Raw genomic sequence first — 21,229 nt, forward strand, 5'->3', positions numbered from 1 at the left:
CTGGTCAGATTACACTCTGGAACCTCACAAGAGTGGCCAGTTTCCCTCCCTTGCCTAGATCTGCAACCACACAGGAAGATATTAAATAATCTAATTCACTCAGGATCCTCTAAATCTGGCACTCTACCGCCATCTTCACAACATTCCCCCCAAAAGAATTGATTGGGACTAAGTAGAAATAGTTCAACATAGGTGAACCATCAGAATAGTACCATCGGAAAGCAGCTGGCATTGATATGTAGGTAGTTGTCAATTTTCCTGGGCGCTGCTCTGGAGAATCGAAGAGTGGTTTAAATACATCCAATCTGCCCAGAACTAAATTGGAACTTTAAACCACACCTCTAATGCTGACCATCCTCCGTCGCCAGAAGGCCTTAGAGCAGTGTTTTTCAACCTTTTTTGTGCAAAGGCACACTTTTTTCATGAAAAAAATCACGAGGCACACCACCATTAGAAAATGTTAAAATTTTTTAACTCTGTGCCTATATTGACTATATATAAAGTGTTTTTCCCATGGCACACCTTACACTATGTCACGGCACACTAGTGTGCCGCGGCACAGTGGTTGAAAAACACTGCCTTAGAGAAGCAGTTTTCCAAGGCCCAACAGCAGGCCCAGGCTCCAAGCCGGTGTCTCCTAGGGAACCCTCTCTGGAAGCCCAGCCCAGTCAGGAACATCCCATTTATGAGAATGAGGATGATAGGCAGGAGTTTTCTCCCACTGCTTCCCTTGCCATGGCAGGTTCCCTTGGACCCTCAATGGCAGACCAGGCAGACCTCTTCGCTTGCCCTTCAGACTTTGAGGAAGAGCCAGCTCCTGTGGATCCTCTGGTGCCCCAGCAGCTGGTAGCACAACCTCCTTCCGGGGTTAGGCCTGTGGAGGATCAGGGTCACAACCTCTCAGCAGAGATGCAAGATGTCATAACCAGGGCCATTTCCCAGGGCATAGAGGCAGGCATACTGTAGCGGGCCAAACGCCCATGCAAGTCCAGGCCTCTGCCGACCCAGAATCCCTCTCAAGAGGCGTCCGTGGCCCATCCACCTCAGTCTCCCCATTCTTCCCTGGCCAGTGAGGATTCCGACTGGGAGGAGGACATCCTCCCCAGACCGGAACCTGAGTTCTCGGGGGACGAAGGAGCGGCCTCCAACAAACCTGCCTTTACTGGTTTGTTTAAGCTTGTCAATTTCAAGACTATTTTAAACAAGGTTAAGGCCTCGACCCATTTGGGTCCACCACCCCCCAGCTCAGACAGCTCCTCACCTTATGGACCTTTCCGAAGGGCTCTTTGAGGAGCCGGTGCCAGTACAAGAGATCGTGCCTGTTCCTAAATTACAATAATAAAAGGGAATGTTAGTGCATAGCTTGGAGATTATCAACTAGAAATTTTAATTTGCCATTAGAAATGGCAAACAATTGTTTGTTTTTTAACTACAAAAATAAAAGGGAATGTTAACGTATACTTTGGTGATTATCAACTAGAAATGTCAACATTTTTCTTTTTCTCTTTAGATTGTCTTAGATTTTAAATAGTCATTTTGTTAACACATATTAATAGATTGTTGTTTAGAGATTGTTGCTTTTTTGCGTCTGTGGAGAGAAGAGGAGAGAAAAATGCAAATAATCCCTAGTTAACTATAATAACAATAAAGATATGTTAGAGAGAGGAAATGTTAGATGTCCTACTAATTGACTTTTTCTTTTTCTTAGAATATGTTATAAAGATATAAAGATATGGCAGATTGACTGAGACTTGGGGAAGGGGGGGGGAAATGCCGGCAGGTCGCTGTGTTTTTGAAATCTTAACTAAATGAAAATGGTGGTATGGTGATAGTAAAATATATAAATTTTTAACATATACAATTTAAACTGAATGGAATATATGTGATTGTGGAAAGAACGCACGAAATGTACTTATGACCAATGGATACGCTTTCTACAAGATGTAATGAAAGATGATTCTTTTCTTTTTGTGTTTTTTTCTGTAATAAAACTAATAAAAAAAATTTTTTTAAAAGAGGGCTCTCATGGAACAGGAGATCCTTTATCTCAGGGACATCAGGGCCATAGAACCGGTTCCGTCAGGTCAGGAAGGGACAGGCTTCTATTCCCTTCTATTCCTAGTCCCCAAAAATTCTGGGGGGTGGAGGGGAATTCTCGACCTAAAGAAGCTAAACCATCATATAGCTTACAGGAGGTTCAAGATGCAGTCCCTTCAGTCAATCCTGGGCTGCATCAGGCATGGGTACATGCTAACCTCCATAGATCTCAAAGAGGCCTATACCTCCACCTCCCCAATTTCAAAGCTCACCGCAGGTTCCTGAGATTCTTTTATGCAGGCCACCACTACCAGTACAGGGCCTTGCCGTTCAGCCTGTCATCGGCCCCCAGAACATTCACAAAGATTCTCGCAGCGGTGGCGGCCTTTCTTAGATCCCATCCAGTGCGACTTCATTGCTACCTGGACGACATCCTCATCCAGTCATTGTCGCACCAGCAAGACCTGCATTACACGATGAGGATTCTGCAAGACCAGGGCTTCTTCATCAACTTAGAAAAATTTCAACTACAACCGACAACCAGACTACAGCATCTAGGCGCCATCATCGACACTGTGGACTGTCAGGTATTCCTGTCACCAGAAAGAGTGGCGAGTCTCAAGGAACGGGTCCTGCAGGTGCAGCAATCCTCTTACGCCAAGGTCGTGCAGTTGCCCCAGCTCTTAGGGAAAATGATGTCCTGCCTGTCCATCGTGCCTTGGGCGAGCCTTCATTCTCGGCCTCTACAGTGGTTTCTTCTACTTTACCAGAGGGCCAACAAAAGCAGCTCCACGGCATTGGTGCGTGTCTCCCCGAAGGTACGTCATTCACTCAGTCTCCCACCCTAGCGAAAGGCAATCCTTTCAAAGAGCTGGACCGTCTCACCATCACAACAGATGCCAGTCTTTATGGCTGGGGAGCCCATCTCCACAACCAGATTGTGCAGGACAGGTGGTCTCCAGCCGAGGCAACGCACAGCATCAATTGGCTGGAGTTGAGAGCAGTGAGGTTAGCTCTTGTTCACTTCCTTGACAACATCCAAGATATGCACGTGATGGTACTTACAGACAATGTGACAACAAAGGCGCACATAAACCGCCAGGGGGGCACGCGTTCCAAGTCCCTGATGGCAGAGGCCGAGTCCCTGGGAAGGTGGGCAGAGCAGCACCTACACTCAATACAGGCGGAGCACATATCCGGAATCAACAACATCCAGGAGGATTGGTTGAGCAGAGCCACGGTTGACCACTCGGAGTGGCGACTACATCCGGACCTGTTCCACCGCCTTTGCCCTTCACTGCCCATGGTCGTCGGGTCTGCTGTGTACATTTCCGCCATTGCCTCCTCTTCCCAGAGTCATCCGGAAGATCCTGTCAGAGGGAGCAGAGGTCCTGCTCGTAACCCCGTTCTGGCCCAGAAAAACTTGGTTCGCCGACCTGGTGAGTCTCTCCGTCAATCCTCCTTGGCGGATTCCCCACCACGAGGTCTCTCTCAGCCAGGGAGCGCTTCAACATCCGGAGCCCCAGTGGCTGCAACTAGCCATCTGGCACTTGAGAGGGACCTCCTGAGCAGGGGCAGTCTTTCCACCAAGGTCATTCACATCATTCAAGCATCCAGATGGCCCTCCACGATCAGGATCTACGATGCCACCTGGAGATCATTCGACACCTGGTGTACATCTCATGGTGTGACGGCGACCTCGGCTACTGTTCCACAAATATTGGACTATTTGCAAGATGGACTAGACAAGGGTCTGGCGCCTAACACACTCAGGCATCAGATGGCTGCATTATCCACAATACTTGCCCCAGATGAGCACTCATCCCTTGGATGTGATCCCACTATCCGTAGTTTCCTGAGGGGGGCAACCAACCTGAGGCCCCCAGGGGTCCACAGATACCCATCATGGGACCTCAATGTAGTCTTACAGGCCCTGATTGGGCCACCATTCGAACCGCTTCATACTGCCAGCCTTAAGCATTTGACGTTTAAAACCGCCTTTTTGATTGCCGTCACTTCTGCACGGCGTACTTCAGAGTTGGCAGAGGTTCGCGAGGACTTGTGCATGATACAACCAGACAGGGTGGCCCTCCGACTGGACCCGTCATTGATTCCTAAGATCAAGTCCTGGTTCCACCGGGCCCAGGAGGTCATTCTCCCGGATTTTTGGCCGCATCCCAAACACCCTAAGGAGAAAAGATGGCACATGCTTGATGTCTGTAGAACTCTCCACAAGTACATCAAGTGCACAGCTGTGTTCAGCATTCTGAATCACTTTTTGTTTCATTTCAACCTGCATCTCAAGGCCGCAAAGTTTCCTCATCTACCATTGACTTACCTGAAGGGTCGTTTTCTGGGTGTTGCGAAGGAGAGTCCAACCCCACCCTGGGGTCTGCCTCCACTGTTCAGTGCAGACTTTATGAACTGTCCTTTTGGATATAGTTATACCTTGTTTGGAATTGGATTTGTTATTGGTCTTCTCAGCGAGCAACAGTTCCACGCCTTCATTGGAAAAAAACTCAGGATGGTCAGCACCAGGGGTGTGGCTTAAAGTTTCAATTCAGTCCTGGGCAGATTGGATGTATTTAACCCACGCTTGGGCTCTCCTTCGTAGCACCCAGAAAATGACCCTTCAGGTAAGTCAATGGTCATTTACTACTAGTTTGAACCGGCAACTTGGTTGTGGATCAAAGCAGTCATTCAGTGACATGCCTACATGATGGTTTCACACAATAACCACAACTCTGGTCTCCCAGTTGCAGTCATTAAGTGGATGGAGGAAAAGAGCTGACTTCCAGACAGTTCCACTCTGTGTATAGAAGTTCCCCTCTGTGTATGAAAGAGAATTTCAGCAGGGCAGAGGGGAAAGGAACTCCTGGGCTGGGCTGGAGAAAGGAGGCTCAGATTTTTGTGATCTTTGCAAGGATTGTAGAGACTTGAGCTTTATTTCTCCAGCCTAGCACAGGAGTTGTTCTTCCCTCCCTGTGCATAAGAGAACACTTGTGAGGTGTAGGAGCAGAACTTGGGTCTTTGGGATCCCCACTTTGTTTTCTCCAGCCCAGCATAGAAGTTCCTCTCTTCTTGGCTCTAGAGCCAAGGTGGCGCAGTGGTTAAATGCAGCACTGCAGGCTACTGCTAGATCAGCAGTTCAGCGGTTCAAATCTCACCGGCTCAGGGTTGACTCAGCCTTCCATCCTTCCGAGGTGGGTAAAATGAGGACCCAGATTGTTGGGGGCAATATGCTGACTCTCTGTAAACCTCTTAGAGAGGGCTGAAAGCCCTATGAAGCGGTATATAAGTCTACTGCTATTGCTATTGCTATTCCATCCACACAAGGGAATTCCTCCAACAAGGGTTGAAGAAATAAAGCCTGGATTTTCATGGTCCACTTAAACTTACTCTAAGATTAATTTCTTAGTTAATAGAGAGTCAGCATACTTTATGGCCAAACAAGAGGAAAACTGCTCAAAAACATACTCCTTATCTTAACAAAAATTTGGGGGAAGTGCCTACTGTGTTTTATCCATTTTCTTTGTATTTTCGATAAACGTTTGACAGACTTATTGTCAGAAATACATTAGCTTAACAACTCATTAGAGCCCAAACCTTAAATGGAGTGTCTGATTCTTTTTCACAATAAAATAACATTTCTCCTTTATTGTGGTTGGAACACATACCATCTCTCCATCTTGGAACACTAAATTTTATTTGTTCAGTTTCTTTTTCCCCAGTCCCCAAATAGAAAGGATATCTCCCTGTAGCAGACTGCAAGGTTGATGAATTAATTTATGTTTATTTTTGTAAGCTATTATAGGATGCCATGTTTAACTTTTTCCTTTAGTTTGTAGATCGTCTTATATACACAAAAATCCACATTTAATGAATGATATATTTGCTATCAGATAATGCAGTCACTTTCCTGCAGCATATTAAAGATATATGAGGGGGAAACGAAGTTGGGGGTGTAAAGATGAGATTATTCTAATCGTAGCCAATAATTACTTGTGTTGATGACTAATTTTCTGCAAAGTTCCCATGATTTATCAAGGCTCTCTGGTGCTACACTAAAGCTTTTGCTATAGTGGTAATATTGAGAAGTATGTTTCTTCGTGTCACTGCTTCTTGTAGTATCTAGAATATTTCCTTTCAACTGTCTTTCCAAAAAACACTTAACTTGGCAAACAAGTTTATTGCTTCAAATCATGTGATGACTCTTTTTTATTATTGTTTTGAAGTAATAAGAATGTGTCTGTTTCAGTATATATAAAGGCAAATTGTAAAAGGCACACCAGTGTCCATAATGAACTGGTACTTCATAGCTGCAGATTTTCACATAGTGTGTTTACAATTCATGAAAGTATATAGAAGACCATAATAAACACTATTGAGGATGAATTGTGAAGAGATATGATGTAATCCTATGATCTTCTTGATTTATAGCATTCTCTTGTTAGGAATGGGAAACCATTTCCCCCCTTTGTTTAGATAAATCTAATTTTTTGCATTAAGCTGTCCAACAGGTACGTGCATGCTCTTTATTCCTTCTGGGAAACAGAATCTGCTGACTATTGTAGAAAGTATGTTATGTTTCTTAGGTTCACACACCTTTTTCCTTGACATTACTAAATTTATCCTTACTGCTTAGATTTAGCTTGATTGATTTCTCCATAGTGAGGGGGGTTGAGTATCCAGAATGGGTTGACCTTATCTTCTCATGATTGGATTGAGTCAGATAAGCTCTTTGGGCAACGCCCCCTGGCACCAGGTATTCCCCAGTTTCTTATGACTCATCCGATTGTGAGAGGTTGCACATTCTGGATCTCCAGCAATTTACTAGGATTTAAAGAGAATTCATTTAGACCTGTCAAATCTTGCTTCCCTGCACTGTGCACAGCCTCCTCCTACAGGATTGGGACTGCCACCAGCCCCCCTGGGGCGGCACGCTGCCCTGGCCACTGAGTAAATCAGAAGACACTAAGTGAAGACCTTGGCCGGGCAGCAGGAGGAGAGGGCACAAGCCCTCCTGGAGGCAAGCCCTAGCTGCGGAGGGTTGTAAGTCGCTGGAGCGCTCCGTCGTTCCACTCAGGGGTTGAGCGACGAACCGGGGCTTCCCAAATGCCCCGGAGTGCCCGCGTTGCCTCCACGTGGCTAGAGGATTGTGAGGAAGCCGAAGAAGCCTTTCCTGGCCACAGCGGCATCAGAGAAGAGGCAGGAGGAAAAGAATCCAGCTGAGAGGGCGCGTGGCAGCTCCCTGCATCACAAGCCACTCTGCAAGTACCTTTGAATTTCTCGCCCCTTTTGCCAGCCGTGCGGCACCATTTTGAAGCCAGGAGGACCCACGTGGTCCAAGATGGCGGCGCCCAGCAGCTACCAGGAAGAAGAAACCCAGGCAGCTGCAAGCATGGACTGCAGCCCCACCAGATGGGCAGAAGAGCAAGCATCCAGGTCAGTGGCTTCCCCAGAGACTGCCCGAGGGGGGGGGGGGAGGAAAGGCTAAATGTAAATGCAAGCACCTCTCCCCCAGAGCAGATCCAGAGGATGGGGGGGGGGTCACAAGCTTTCCAAGCCCTCTAAGTACGAGAGGAGGAGGCATAAGACTTTAGAGAGGCTCTGCAAGAAGGCTGCCAGCCATCAGGCCAACCCAGGCAAAGGGGGAAACACTCCAGGCACTCCCTTACCCAGTGGAAGCACAGTGGAGAATCCAGCCCTGCCAGCAAGGATCCCTATAGACAACTCAGGACTTTGGGGCACTACTCAGGGGTGGCAATCCCCTACCACTCCTGCTGTGGGGGCAGCCTTGCCTACTGGACTTCCCCTCTTGGGCATTCCCCCTGCTCAGGGAGGCATAGGCCCCAGCCAGACACCTCCCACAGGGGCCCCCAACTTTCAGGAGATAATGATGCAGGCATTTCAGCAATGCATGGCAGCAGCATTCCACCACTATCAGTACCGGGCCCTCCCCTTCAGGCTTTCTTCGGCCCCGAGGGTATTCACCAAGATAATGGCAGTGCTGGCAGCTTACATGAGACAGGTTCCGGTGCGCATCCAATGTTACCTGGATGACCTGCTTTTGCATCTTCCTTTGGGGTGCCCTACAGATCTAGACGTCACCATGACAGTCCTGAAACCTAAACCTAGCCAAGAGTTACCTCCACCCCTCTACTAGTCTGATTCACCTAGGAGCCAGAATAGACACCCAGACAGGCATGGTTTTTTATCGCCTGACAGACAGATAGAGCTTAGACAGCTAGCCTCCTCAATAGCCAGGAAGCGCAAGGTGTCCTTAGCCACTCTCTAAACTGCTGGCACCATGGTCTCCGCCATTGGCATCGTCCCGTGGGCTCGCCTCCACACCAGAGATCTCCAATGGTTCCTCTTGCCATTCCAGCGAAGGCACACGAGCTGTTCATAGACCAAGGTACTTCTCCCGGTAGAGGTCTCCCGCTCCCTGACTTGGTGGAGGTCCCCAGCAATCACGAAGGGCAAAACTTTCTGGACACTAGATCGGTAACAACGGATGCCAGTGTGAGCGGGTGGGGTGCCCATCTGCTGGCTCAGATGATGCAAGGACAGTGGACTCAGGCAGAAGGGACTCACAACATAAACTGGTTGGAGCTCAGGGCAGTCCGCCTGGCCCTGTTACATTTCCAGAACTCGGTCAGGGGCCAGCACATATTAGTCCTCACAGACAATATCGCCACCAAGGCCCACATAAACAGGCAGGAGGGGAACAGATGAAGGGTCCTCATGAAGGAGGCCAAACGTGTGGGACAGTGGGCCGAAAGGAACCTCCGGTCTTTGAGGGCAGAACACACAGCGGGGGTGGACAACACCAGGGCCGACTGGCTCAGCCGGGCTGAGGTGGACAACTCAGAGTGGAGGCTGCAGCCGGCGATCTTCAAGGAGGTGGCCAAGCGCTTCGGGTGCCCGGAGGTCGATCTGTTTGCCACACCCCTCAACACCCAGCTCCCGAGGTTCTTCTCCAGGTACCAGACACGGGGGTTGGAAGGGACAGACGCTCTGCGAAGTCCATGGCCCAGGGGTCTTCTGTATGCCTTTCCTCCCTTGCCCCTGATCCCCAGGATCATACAGAAGGTCCTTCAGGAGTGGGCGGAAGTGGTTCTGTTGGCTCCTCACTGGCCCCGGAGGCCGTGGTTTGCAGATCTCCAGTCTCTGTCTGTGGAGAGGCCCTGGAGAATCCCCCAGGAGAGGATATCCCTCACCTGGGGTCGCTGGAGCACCTAGATCCTCAATGGCTCCAGTTGACTGCTTGGCGATTGAGCAGAGCATCCTGAGGAAAGACCTCTTTTCCCCCAGGGTGATAAGGACTATCCAGGCTGCCCGCAAACCCTCCACAGAGCGCATCTACGGCTCCACGTGGCAGGCCTTTGACTCTTGGTGTAACTCCCAGGGGTACAATCCTATCCAGGCTACGGTGCCACAGGTTCTGGACTTCCTCAGGTGGGCCTGGATAGAGGGTTAGCTCCTAACACAATTAAGAGACAGGTTTCAGCCATCTTATCAGTTCTTCTGTGTGGCAGAAACCAGAGTTTGACGCACCACCCATGGTCAGGCAATTCCTTAAGGGGGCTTCCAATCTCAAACCGCCCACGGTACATAGATACCCTTCCTGGGACTTACACAGGGTATTGGACGCTCTAACAGGCGTTCCGTTTCCCTTAAGTTCCTGACTCTGAAGGTGGCGTTCCTGGTGGCCATCACCTCCGCCAGGCGGATATCCGAATGGCAAGCGCTGTCCACCAGGGAGGATCTCTGCATCTTCCACCAAGACAGGGTGGTGTTACAACTGGATTCGTTCTTCATCCCCAAGGTGTGTTCATCGAGCCCAGGAACTGATTTTGCCCAACTTCTGTCCAGACCCTTCTCACCCGTTGGAGAAGAAGTGGCACACTCTGGACATAAAGAGGTATGAGGATTTACCTCAGGAAAACCAGGTCAAACAGGAAATCCAAAGCTCTGTTTGTCTCCTTCCAACCAGGGTCCCTCGGTAACAAGGTAACTTCCACCACTATAGGCAAGTGGTTGCGAACCTGCATTGCCACTGCATACCCATTGCAGGGCTTACAGACACCAAATCATATCACAGCTCACTCCACGCGGAGCGCAGCCATATCCATGGCCTGGGCCACGCAGGCATTCCTGGCCGAAATCTGCAGGGCAGCCATGTGGGCTTCCCCCTCTCCCTTTGTTAGGAACTATAAGCTGGACTCCTTTGCCTCGGCAGAAGCCTCGTTTGGCTGCAGGGTGTTGCAGGCGATTCACAGGGCGGGGCCCATGCCTCAACAGGCTTGAGTGGGGGACATGGGGCCTCAGGGGTCTCAGGCTTTGGTATGTCCCATTCTGGATACTCCTCCCCCCTCACTATGGAGAAAGGGTGTTGGTACTTACCTGATACGCCTCTTCTCATAGTGGGGGGAAGAGTATCCAGTCCCTCCATGACTATGTTTGTACGACTAAGTGTTATGTTCATTGTTTATGATGTTATATAAATATTGATGTTGAAGACAATAAAAGCTAAGAACTGAATTAAGAGTCTGGAGTGAATGGTGCAACGAGTCGGATAGAGCTCTTCGTCAATAAAACTGGGGAATACCTGGTGCCAGGGGGCGTTGCCCAAAGAGCTTATCTGACTCAATCCAATCATGAGAGGATAAGGTCAACCCATTCTGGATACTCCTCCCCCCACTATGAGAAGAGGCGTATCAGGTAAGTACCAACCCCCCTTTTCCGTGTACCTTGACAGAGGAATGGTTTTTGCTCAAAAGCTGTAAAGGTGAAATTTGATAGCTGCTTTGTGTTTGATTAAAAAGCAGAATGTAGTTGTTTTCCAGTGACATAGCAAGTGACATCACACAACATTTGAACTGAAATTATGTGCAGTGTTGACAAATATTTGTTCCCAAGTCTGATTTTCCTGACATGGAACGATTGGCAGAGGGGGGATTAATTATTCCTGTGCATATTAATATTTTCTGCAAATTTTTTCTTCTCCTGCCATTAAGTAGTGTTATTTCATTCGGATTCATTTTCTGTTTTTGAGGAAAGCTGGAAGTTATCACAATATCTAGTAGCAATATCATTTAGATGGGAGAACTGGATATAGAAAGATCAAGCAGCCCTCTTATAATTCTCCTGTAAAATTCCTCTTCTTCTCTATAACTTGTTAACAATTCTTCCTCCCTCACAAATAGTATTATGAGGGAGAGAGAATGGTACCAATTTTTGCAATTTAGTTCGCTTTACATGAGATTTTGTAACAAGAGGAATATCCTACTTTAAGTTATAATTGGTGATATTTTGCTTGTACAGCTAGCACTTGACTTACAACCCAGCATTTTTGTTGCTAAGTGAAACACTTAAGTGAATTTTGTCCCATTTTACGACCTTTCTTGCCACAGTTGTTAAGTGAATCTCTTCAGTTGTTAAGTTTAGTATCATGTTTATTAAGTGAATGTGGCTTTCCCCTTGACTTTGCTCGTCAGAAGGTCACACAAAGGGATCACATGACCCTGGGACACTGCAAGCATCTCAATGTTGATCATGTGACTATGGAGATACTGCAACGGTTGTAAGTGTGAAAAATGGTCATAAGTCACTTTTTGCAGTGTTGTAACTTTGGTCACTAAATGAACTGTTGTAAGTTGAGGACTACCTGTAGAGTTTTTCTTTGTTATTTGGGGTGCCCTCCAGTCATTGTTGCCTCCTGGATAAGTATCTGCAATTTTCTTGGCAAGGTTTTTCCGGAAATGATTTGCCATTGCCTGTTTCCCAGGGCTGAGAAAATCACTGACCCAAGATTATCCAGCTTCATGACCAAGGCACAACTAGAGCTCATGGTTTTCAGGTTTCTAGCTTGGTACCTTGACCACTGTCCAAACTGGCTCTCTGTAATAGCTGTTATGACTTACTAATGTCTGAAGAAGTTAAATTGGAGTACAGATATAGATAATAAAAATGTCCTTGAATTATGCTTAACTTCTAATCCTTCCATAGATATGTTCATGTAATTTTATAAATAACAGTCTGGAAATTGTTTGTCAATGCCATCTGCTGAATTTTTCTTCTAAAAACTTTCCATTTTAGTTGACAACCTTGATATTTCCTGATAGTTTCCTATCCAAGTATTAATCAAGCCTGAACTTACTTAGCTACCAAACCCAGAAAAGGTTAGCCAACTGCTACCATTTTCTGAGACATGTAAATAATAATATCCATACATAAATATTTTGAGTTATATTTACATGCATATTTATTAAGAAAACAGTAATCCTTCTAAACATAATGGGGCTTACAAATAACTTTATAGAGATTGTATTTTAATATTTAAAGATTATTCTCATACTGTTCAGATATTGTATTCACTTCTCTAAACCACATACTATAGCCATGATGGCGAACCTATAGCACGCATGCCTCAGGTGGCACACAGAGCAGTCAGCACGTGAGCCGTCACCCCAACTAAGCTCCACCGCACATGTGCCGTGCCTTCCACCAGCAAGGTGATTTTAGGGTCTCTGCCGCACATACATGGGGGGCAGGGGGCATGCTGGAGACACATGTGCAGGGAGGGCAGGGGGAACATGGCACCCCCCATTTTTGGTCCCAGGAGGTGGCAGGGAAGCCTTCTGGGCCCAAAATAGGGTGGGGGCGCATGTGCGGAGGGGAGGCGCACATGCAGGGTGGTGTTGCACACACATTGCATTATGGGTGTGGGCACATGCGCATGTGACGTTGCATGCACGTGCACGCTCTCAGCACATGATGATAAAAAGGTTAGCCATCACTGTGGTATAGGATACATTTTGTTTTCTCTTTAATACATCAATTTCATAACCTGTTTTTATCTAACCACCGTTTGCTAAGGCATTTAATCAAGCAAATTATGATTGTTAACCTCAAACTGTGGATCAAAGTGGTTTTGTGGTGTACAATTTGAAATGGTTACTAAGCATAATTTGGTCAGTTAAGATATAAGTACAGTTGGAAGAAACTAAAATATAGGAGAATACTGGTGTTTGAGAAGACAGAAGAAAAGTAAGAATTTTTAAGTATTTTAAGTAGTGCTTTAGTAAACCATTCAGATTTGGCCCCAACCAAATAAATCTTTAGTCATGCTCTGTAAAATAAGCTAACATCAATATTAGTACATTGATAGAATAGGGTTTATTCTAGAATACCTAGTATATTCAGGACAGGCCGGAGGTGGGTTTTTCCCGGTTCAGCTCAGATTTGGTGAACCGGTAGTAGCGGTGGCGGGAGGCTCTGCCCATGCGCGGAAGCTTCACGAGCACAAGCAAACCGGTGGTAAAAAAATTAGAAATCCACCACTGGGGCAGGCTAAATTTTCAGTTGCAATGACCATTCTTTCTCACATAATTAATCTATAGTAAATCAAGTCAAATCTGTCTTGAACTGATCTTGACTGCTGGTTATGTATGTAGCTTCCCCCCTCCCCTCCCACAATAGTATGGAAATGCCTTGCCATTGCCTTCTTCCAGGATGTTTTTTTTTTACTTTTCATGATAGCCTACAGGACTAAGATTTCCTGGTGATCTTTCATCCAAATACCAAATAGACCTGACTTTGTTTATCTTTCTAAGGGAAGCCTTTGTCACATAAGTAAAGTCACATGAAACATAGTATAAGTTACAGATAGTTGTGAAAAAGCTAGAGGCAAAACTGGCTGGAATTTCCATTATTTCAGGATTGGATAGCTCTTTGTTTCTTTCTGCCACTTCACAAAACAAGCTTGAATCTACAGCATTTTTCTTTGTTCTTTAGCCCCAGTAAAATAGAGAGAGGGAAGAAAATACTGCTGTGTTTGTTTATTTTGCTTAAATATTTCATGTATTTGCAAATTAATTATTAAAATATATTAATTTGTCTGCATATAGCATTCATCATTTTTAAAAGAAGGAAATTTATTTTTGTTCTAGAGAATTGATGGTTGCCTTAGATAACGTTTTTCTAGATGGTGAGAGACTAATTGCTGAATCTTTCATTTCAGATGTTCAGTTTGAATCCTGATTGGTCATTGATATTCACACCAATGTTTGAACCTTCTCTTTTCAAGACAAGTTCAGTGGAAGTTATTTTGCATGTTCATTACAGTAGATTTTCATTATTCCTATTAAAATTCAGCTCACTTGCCACAAACAGAACTGCATCTATAGACTTGATGCTTTCAATCTTTAAAAAGTCAGATGGAGCAGAAACAGTGCTGAAATAAATGTATTACTGGCCTTTGTCCAACATAGGATTTTTAATAGTGTTGGTCCTTCATTGCAATAGATGGAATATCTTTGCGTTATTCAAAAATATTTTGTTTTGTAGATCAAGTGTAAAGAAATTTAGTACCTACTTCTAATATCAGATTTCCTTCAAAACTGAATTGACAGAATAACCTTGAAATATGAATCTGCATTCTGTAGAAAGCAGCTGTGCATAAGAGAAATGGGCTTGTGTTATTCCATGGGGACATTTAAACACCAGAACTATACCAAGTAGACATTAATTATTTTGTTCTATAGGCTTCTCACAGAGAGGAAGCCTGTGGAATAAAAACATTGTTCACATAATATTGACCTAATTTTGTTCAAAAATATTTTGCAAATGTCATTTGTATTACTTTAAACTGCTAATGGCTCAGTTAAACCTTGAAATAATATATATTCATTTCAAAGGTAATATAATTCCAATTAATCCTTCTCATAAGTAGTTTGTCACACAGAATTATTTTTCTCCTTACTCCAGCTTTATTATGTTTGTGCTCTGACTGCAATCAAGCCAATGCCACATGCGAAACAGATGGCGCCTGTATGGTCTCCATAACAAATGTGAATGGAATGAAGCATCACACCCGGACATGTATTCCTGAAGTAAAGTTGATTCCTGCTGGAAAACCATTTTTCTGCCTTAGTTCAGAAGCTGTACGCAACACACATTGTTGCTACTTTGACTACTGCAACAAAATTGATCTTATGGTACCCAGTGGTAAGTACAGTGATTATGAGAATGTTCTGTGAGTCTTTATAGGCAAGTAAAGCAATCCTGATTATTTTTATGCTGTAGCTATATCAACCTCAATATATCCTGGTAGTTATTTAGTTATTATTTATCTATTTATTCAATTTAAATAGCTTTCCAACTCAAATTCATGGCTCTGGACCACTAAGAGTGTTAAAAGAATGCATATACATTTAATTAATTAAGAAGAAAAAATAAAAATAGAAGCTTATCTTGCATGTGCGCTGCACATTTGTGCACACTTTTGAGAAAAAGTACCTTCCCCATTACTGCTGGGCAGAAAAAACATCTGAGGCGCAGTGATCCATTCTGCAGTGCGACTCAGCTAAGAAGATATAGATGAGCTAAGTGCAGGTGCAAGCAGGCCCACTTCATCATTGGAGCGAATCTGTTCGCTCCCAGCTGATGGTCAGAGCTACCGGTTCACCTGAACCGGTATGAACGAAGAATCCCCCCCTGTTGATAGGTCAATGAAAAAGAAAAAGCTCCCTTCCTGGATACTCCCAAATGGCATTCATTATTTTATATAATTATTTAAAATTTTTACACCACTCATTTCACCCAAGTGACTTGGATGGTTTACAGTGTCTTAGATAAAAAGCACAGTAAAGCAGCTGAATTTTTTAAAAAGTATCAACAACATAAATGTATTTTAATTTTTTTCCATAAGAGTTTGTCTGCAATTTTTTTTAAAAAAATAATAATAATAATCCCTGGATTCTCAGGAAATATCCAATTAACCTGAGATATTAGAACTGGATTTATGTTAATGAAGATTGCATTTTAAAAGCTGGACTTGTATTTAATGTTTACGGGACTATTTGGAAAAGTATATTACTGCATCTGTTTATGGTATCATTTTGTACCAAAACTAATAAAAATTGGTGAAAGTACAGCCATATGAAATAATCAGTTGAACTTCTAATTAAATGTCACTTTCCAACATATTATAAAATCACAGGCAGGTTTTTAAAAATCCTATTCGTTAGCTAGGTTACAATATTAAGTTCTATGGCAATACTATCAGTCTCAAGTACCATAAAGAAATATTGTTGGAGAAGGGTTTGACTCCCCCTTCTGGCAATACATTATAGTGCAGTATACTTATTTTTAGCTAGAGGTTAGACTGCATGAGTGATTTCAGAAAAATAATCTGTATTTAGAATATATGGAAATCTTTAACAAAAATTACTAATATACTGTATGCTCAATAAAACATTTCACAAAATTATTCCTTAATCAGTTAGGGAAGCTGAAATGGAACATTGAAAGCAATGCTTAATACTATTGAAATAATCTTTGGAAGTATAGTGGAGTCTTTTGTCTTCCGAATTGAACACTCAAGGTGATGTAAGCTTAATTCTCTTTCCATAAGCTATATTATCAAAAAGTCTCCACTGACAAATATGTTCCCACTAGAGGTACTCAATCTTTGGGAGGTATTGCTTTTATTATATGAGGGTATATCTTCATATATATTAAATAAAAGCAGTGAGAAGAATTAGTTTCAGTGATCAAATAATAGTGTTAACTTTCAACAGGAATATAGGACCATGAAAGAAGAAATGTCAATTTTCTTATTTTGAGACAATGTTCTGTTTATTAGCAATATGGGGAAATGATAGGGAGAAACTTTTAAACTATTAAAAACATTATTTCAGCTTATTTGATCTTTGTTGTTTGCAGTTGTTTATATGTAATGCTAAGCAGAAATTTCATGTTATGAACATGAATCCCAATTTCTTGTTTTTGATGCAACAGCAACGGGGGAATAACAGAAATATCTATTTCCACTTTTTGTGATTTTGGTGTAATTTACAAGCTTTTATTTTTAATCAGTAAAAATAAATGTTTCTGATTTAATTATAGTTGAAGTACATACATCCCTGAGACTCCAAGCCACTGTTAATGCCTTTAAGTGTTTACCCTTACTTTTCAGTTGTATGCCTTCAAATCTATTAAATGTAGACCTATTGGTTTTTTTTTAATCCTTAGCTATATACTGGTTTTGAATTTGAGGCTTTTCTTTCTTGTCTTCCCTCTCCAGGACATTGGAAGGATAATGAAACTTCTTCAATCTGGGGGCCTGTGGAGCTGGTAGCTGTCATTGCAGGACCAGTCTTTCTTGTGTTCATCATTATGATTATAGTAGTTTTTGTCTTCCATCACCATCCACGTGGCTACCATAATCGTCAGCGATTGGACATGGAGGATCCATCTTGTGAGATGTGTCTGTCCAAGGATAAGACTCTGCAAGATCTAGTCTATGATTTGTCTACTTCTGGCTCTGGCTCAGGTATAATGTGTCTTTTATGCAAAGATGTTTAGCTTTATTTTATTATAAACTTCAATATATAAATAATTTGTATTGTTAACCTAAGAATACCCATGGCTCCTAGTGTTTTTTGAACAACTTCCACCTAAATGGCTACCCAATGTTTTATTTGTACTGAGTGTTTGCCACATACTGCAGCTGTATTAAAAACTAAAAATACACTTCGGAATAAATTATTTGTCCCCAAAGCATATAGTTCATGCTTCCTTTAAATAAGTTATACAGAGCTACAGGTAACTACCGTATTTTTCAGAGTATAAGATTCACCTTTTTCCCTCAAAAAAAGAGGCTGAAAATCTGGGTGCGTTTTATACACTGAATACAGCATATTTTGCCTCCTGAAACCCCGCCCCCTTCTCCAAAATGGCCGTGCAAAGCCTTTGGGAGGCTTTCAGAGTGCTCCTGGGGCCTGGGGAGGGCAGAAATGAGCAAAAATATTACACACACACCCAGCCCCCAGGAGCACTCTATAAGCCTCCTAAAGGCTATGCATGCCCTTTTGGGGAAAGGGAAAGGGGGGGCTGTTTTCACCAAAAACGGGCCGTTTTTTGCTCATCCCCCCCCCAGAGCACTCTACAAGCCTCCTAAAGACTATTCATGCCTTTTTTTTCTTTTTTTTTTTAAAGAAATGGGTTCATTTTTGCGAAAAATGAGCTGTTTTTGGAGGGGGTCTGCAGAGAGCAAAAACTTTTTTTAATTTGCCTCTTCAAAATCTTGGTGTGTCTTATACTCCGAAAAATACGGTATTTGAAATCAAGGAGATATATAGTGTTCTAATAAGGACTGATTCTACTGAAGTTAGTGATAAGAATGCTAACAAACAAGATGAAATATTAGTAATTAATAACAATATTATTCTTTTTACAAAACTATTACGTTTCAATAAATGAGAAAATACAAAAGAACCAAGCATTAATATAGATAATGGTAGAGTCAAGAAAAATTAAGAATAGAGGAGGTCAAAATATAAAAAAACACAGAAGAGAATAGCTTCTGGCTTTCTTTGATATAGCTACAAATATAAAATATAGTAACCTTTTACTCTAAATTTCACCATAATACACTGTACTTCCATAATTATAAACAGTTATAATCATCAAATCCCAAAATAATAATTTTATTTCTTTCAGTTTCAAGTAAAAAATCCTAAAGTGGTTTCCAAAGAGAAACAAAGCTAGAAACTCCTCTTTGATCAAAGTCAATTTTGCCATTTCCTTCAATTCCATTAATTTTACTGTCTGTTCTTCTGTTGTAAGAATTTGTAAACCTTGCCACCTCTGTGCAAGCAACAGTTTTGCTGTTATCTTACATAAAAACCAAAGTTATGTTTTCTTTCAGTTTGTCCATCAAACCTAAAAAGAAAATGTCTTATTTCAATTGTATATTTATTTTAAGAATTATCTGAATTTAAGTACATAATCTGATCCCAATATTTCTTAGATTTCTTATAAGTCTAATAAAAATAATAAAAAGTGCCTTCACACTGATTGCATTTCCAACATATATTTATATACCTTTGATAATTTATCCAGTCTTAAATACCAGTGATACATTATTTTCTATAAATTCTCTTTCAAATTATACTTTAAAGTAATTTCGTGTATATATTTATTACCGGTATGTTTTATCAATGAAAATAAAATAAGAAACAGGAAGAAACAAATATCCAACAGTAACAACAACATGTGGACAAAAAGAAAAAAGACTCAAACATCCAACATTAAACATGAAAAAAAAAATTCTGGATTTTATTTTTCTTTTCAGCATCCAATCAATGTAATTTCAATCCTTGACTCCACATATTTTCCCCCACTGATCAAACATTGCATTGTATCCAAACTGTTTTGTCCATGTAATCATACAATCTTTAATGTAGTCAACTTCCATATAAACCTTTATTAAGTTTATACATCTTAGCAACAGCACATTCATCATTAATCTAGTTCAAAGTCAGGTTTCTCATTTGTAAAATCATAATTTTTATCCTATTTAAACTTTTTTTTATCACTAAGCATAAGTACTGTCGGGTATGAACGTCCTCTATCAATTCTTCTCTTGAATTTAATTTAGATAAGTCAACCAGTTTCATGTAACTATCATTTCTGTTTTGAAAAAGACTTCTTGAGGTACAACAATAGAGGAATTTTAGGGGAGTCATTCTTTGGTTATATCTATCCCAAACCCTTAATTTGACATGCCTGATAAAGTGATTGCGGGGTGTGTGTGTGCAGTGTGCAGTGATCAAGCAGTTAAGACCCTGGGCTTGTCAACCAGAAAGCTGACAATTTGAGACCTAAGTACTCATGATGGAGATATTCGCCCCGGCTCCTGCCCACCTTGCATTCAAAAGCACGTAGACACGTAGATAAAAGATACCAATTTGGTGGGAAGTAAGATGTTCTGTGTGCCTCTGCGTATAGTCATGGCAGCCACATGACCACAGAAGCATCTTTGGATAATGCTGGCTTTTAGGCTATGAATGGGAGATGAGCACTGTCCCCTAGAATCAGGCCCGACTGGCAGGGAAAATCTTTTACCATTTTAATAAATATTAATATCAGTATTGTCTGAAACAAAAATAGCATCCTGGGTAAAAATTCATCTTAATTACAGAAATTATACCCAACAAGAATAGCTGTATTTGTCACATCTCAATTTTTTTTTAATGTCATTCCACACTTTCCCATTGTTATTTTGAAACAGCATGCAATTCATGTTAGTCAATGTATTCCCCAAATGTTTGACATTCATCTTGATTTTAAAACCAGTGTTTTTCTCTTGATCTTGTACACTCATTTTTTTTAACGAACATCTTCGTTTTGTATTTACTACTGCCTTTCTTATACTTTTATCAGGGCTTTCTGGAATAGCTCTAAGTATTAAAAATCTTTCTCTCTATGTTTAATTAACGTAATATTATCTAGTCTTCTATCCAGCTAAGCATCTCTAGGCCCCATTCTATTTCCAGAAAGTCCATTTTGTCATTCACTTGTTTAACTTCGCCAGTAATTTTATTCAATTTATTGTCCAAATATTTTTCCAGCATCTCAAATGTAATTTCTATAGATTGTGTCACTTTTATTGTAAATTCTTCAAACATAGTCCTAAAGAATTCCAATTCTTCAGGTCCAAATGCTGTGATTTTTTATGAGCCAGTCAGTGATAAACTGATTTTTTAAGAGCTGTGGTGGCGCAGTGGTTAGAATGCAGTATTGCAGGCTAATTCTGTTCAGTTCTCACCCGCTCAAGATTGACTCAGCCTTCCATCCTTCTGAGGTGGATAAAATGAGTTGGGAGCAATATGCTGAAGCTCTGTAAGCCACTTAGAGATAACTATAAAGCATTGTGAAGCGGTATATAAGTCTTAGTGCTAGTACTACTTATAAATCCAGTTGATCTGTGCACTCTAGTCAATAGCACCATCTAGTGTCTAAAAATAAATATAAAGGGAAAGGTATGAGTTGAATAAAGAGGTAGGGCTTACATCAAGTTTGAAGGTATGGCGTGCCTGAAAAAAAACAGACACTCGAACTAACATACATAGATACCAATTCATTTCAAAAATATCTTAGAATTATTTTTTAACTCCCAAGGGTGCTTTTTCAAAGGTCAACTGGACTTTCTTCTTTTTCTTAAGACGTTTTGTTTCTCATCCAAGAATCTTCTTCAGCTCTGATTGGATGGTAGGGAATGGAAGGATTTATACTCCTTGTGGGTCATTTGCATCCTTTTAGAGAGTCATTGAGGCCACTTGGAGATTTATGTGTGTCTTCGGGGTTACCTGAGTAGTGTGAATATTCCCATGGGGGG

The 21,229-nt window shown here is 42.3% G+C and overlaps 1 protein-coding gene across 2 annotated transcripts in view; it reads left to right on the forward strand.

Moving 5' to 3' along the window:
- Positions 1-21,229, forward strand: part of ACVR1B (activin A receptor type 1B) — a 46,508-nt gene that overhangs the window by 10,946 nt on the left and 14,333 nt on the right. The window contains exons 1-3 of one of the 2 annotated variants that reach the window (XM_014075984.2): positions 12,761-14,135; positions 14,812-15,051; positions 17,132-17,380. In XM_014075984.2, coding sequence (XP_013931459.1) covers positions 14,066-14,135; positions 14,812-15,051; positions 17,132-17,380 — 559 coding nt within the window. In that variant the 5' untranslated portion in view covers positions 12,761-14,065. Of the gene's footprint in view, positions 1-12,760; positions 14,136-14,811; positions 15,052-17,131; positions 17,381-21,229 lie in introns of those variants that run through there. The other variant, XM_014075983.2, reaches the window with a different exon arrangement.

Source organism: Thamnophis sirtalis, unplaced genomic scaffold (assembly GCF_051295495.1).
Source record: "Thamnophis sirtalis isolate CommonGarterSnake01/CBP01778 unplaced genomic scaffold, rThaSir2_p1.2 scaffold_3, whole genome shotgun sequence".
Classification (NCBI taxonomy): domain Eukaryota; kingdom Metazoa; phylum Chordata; class Lepidosauria; order Squamata; family Natricidae; genus Thamnophis; species Thamnophis sirtalis.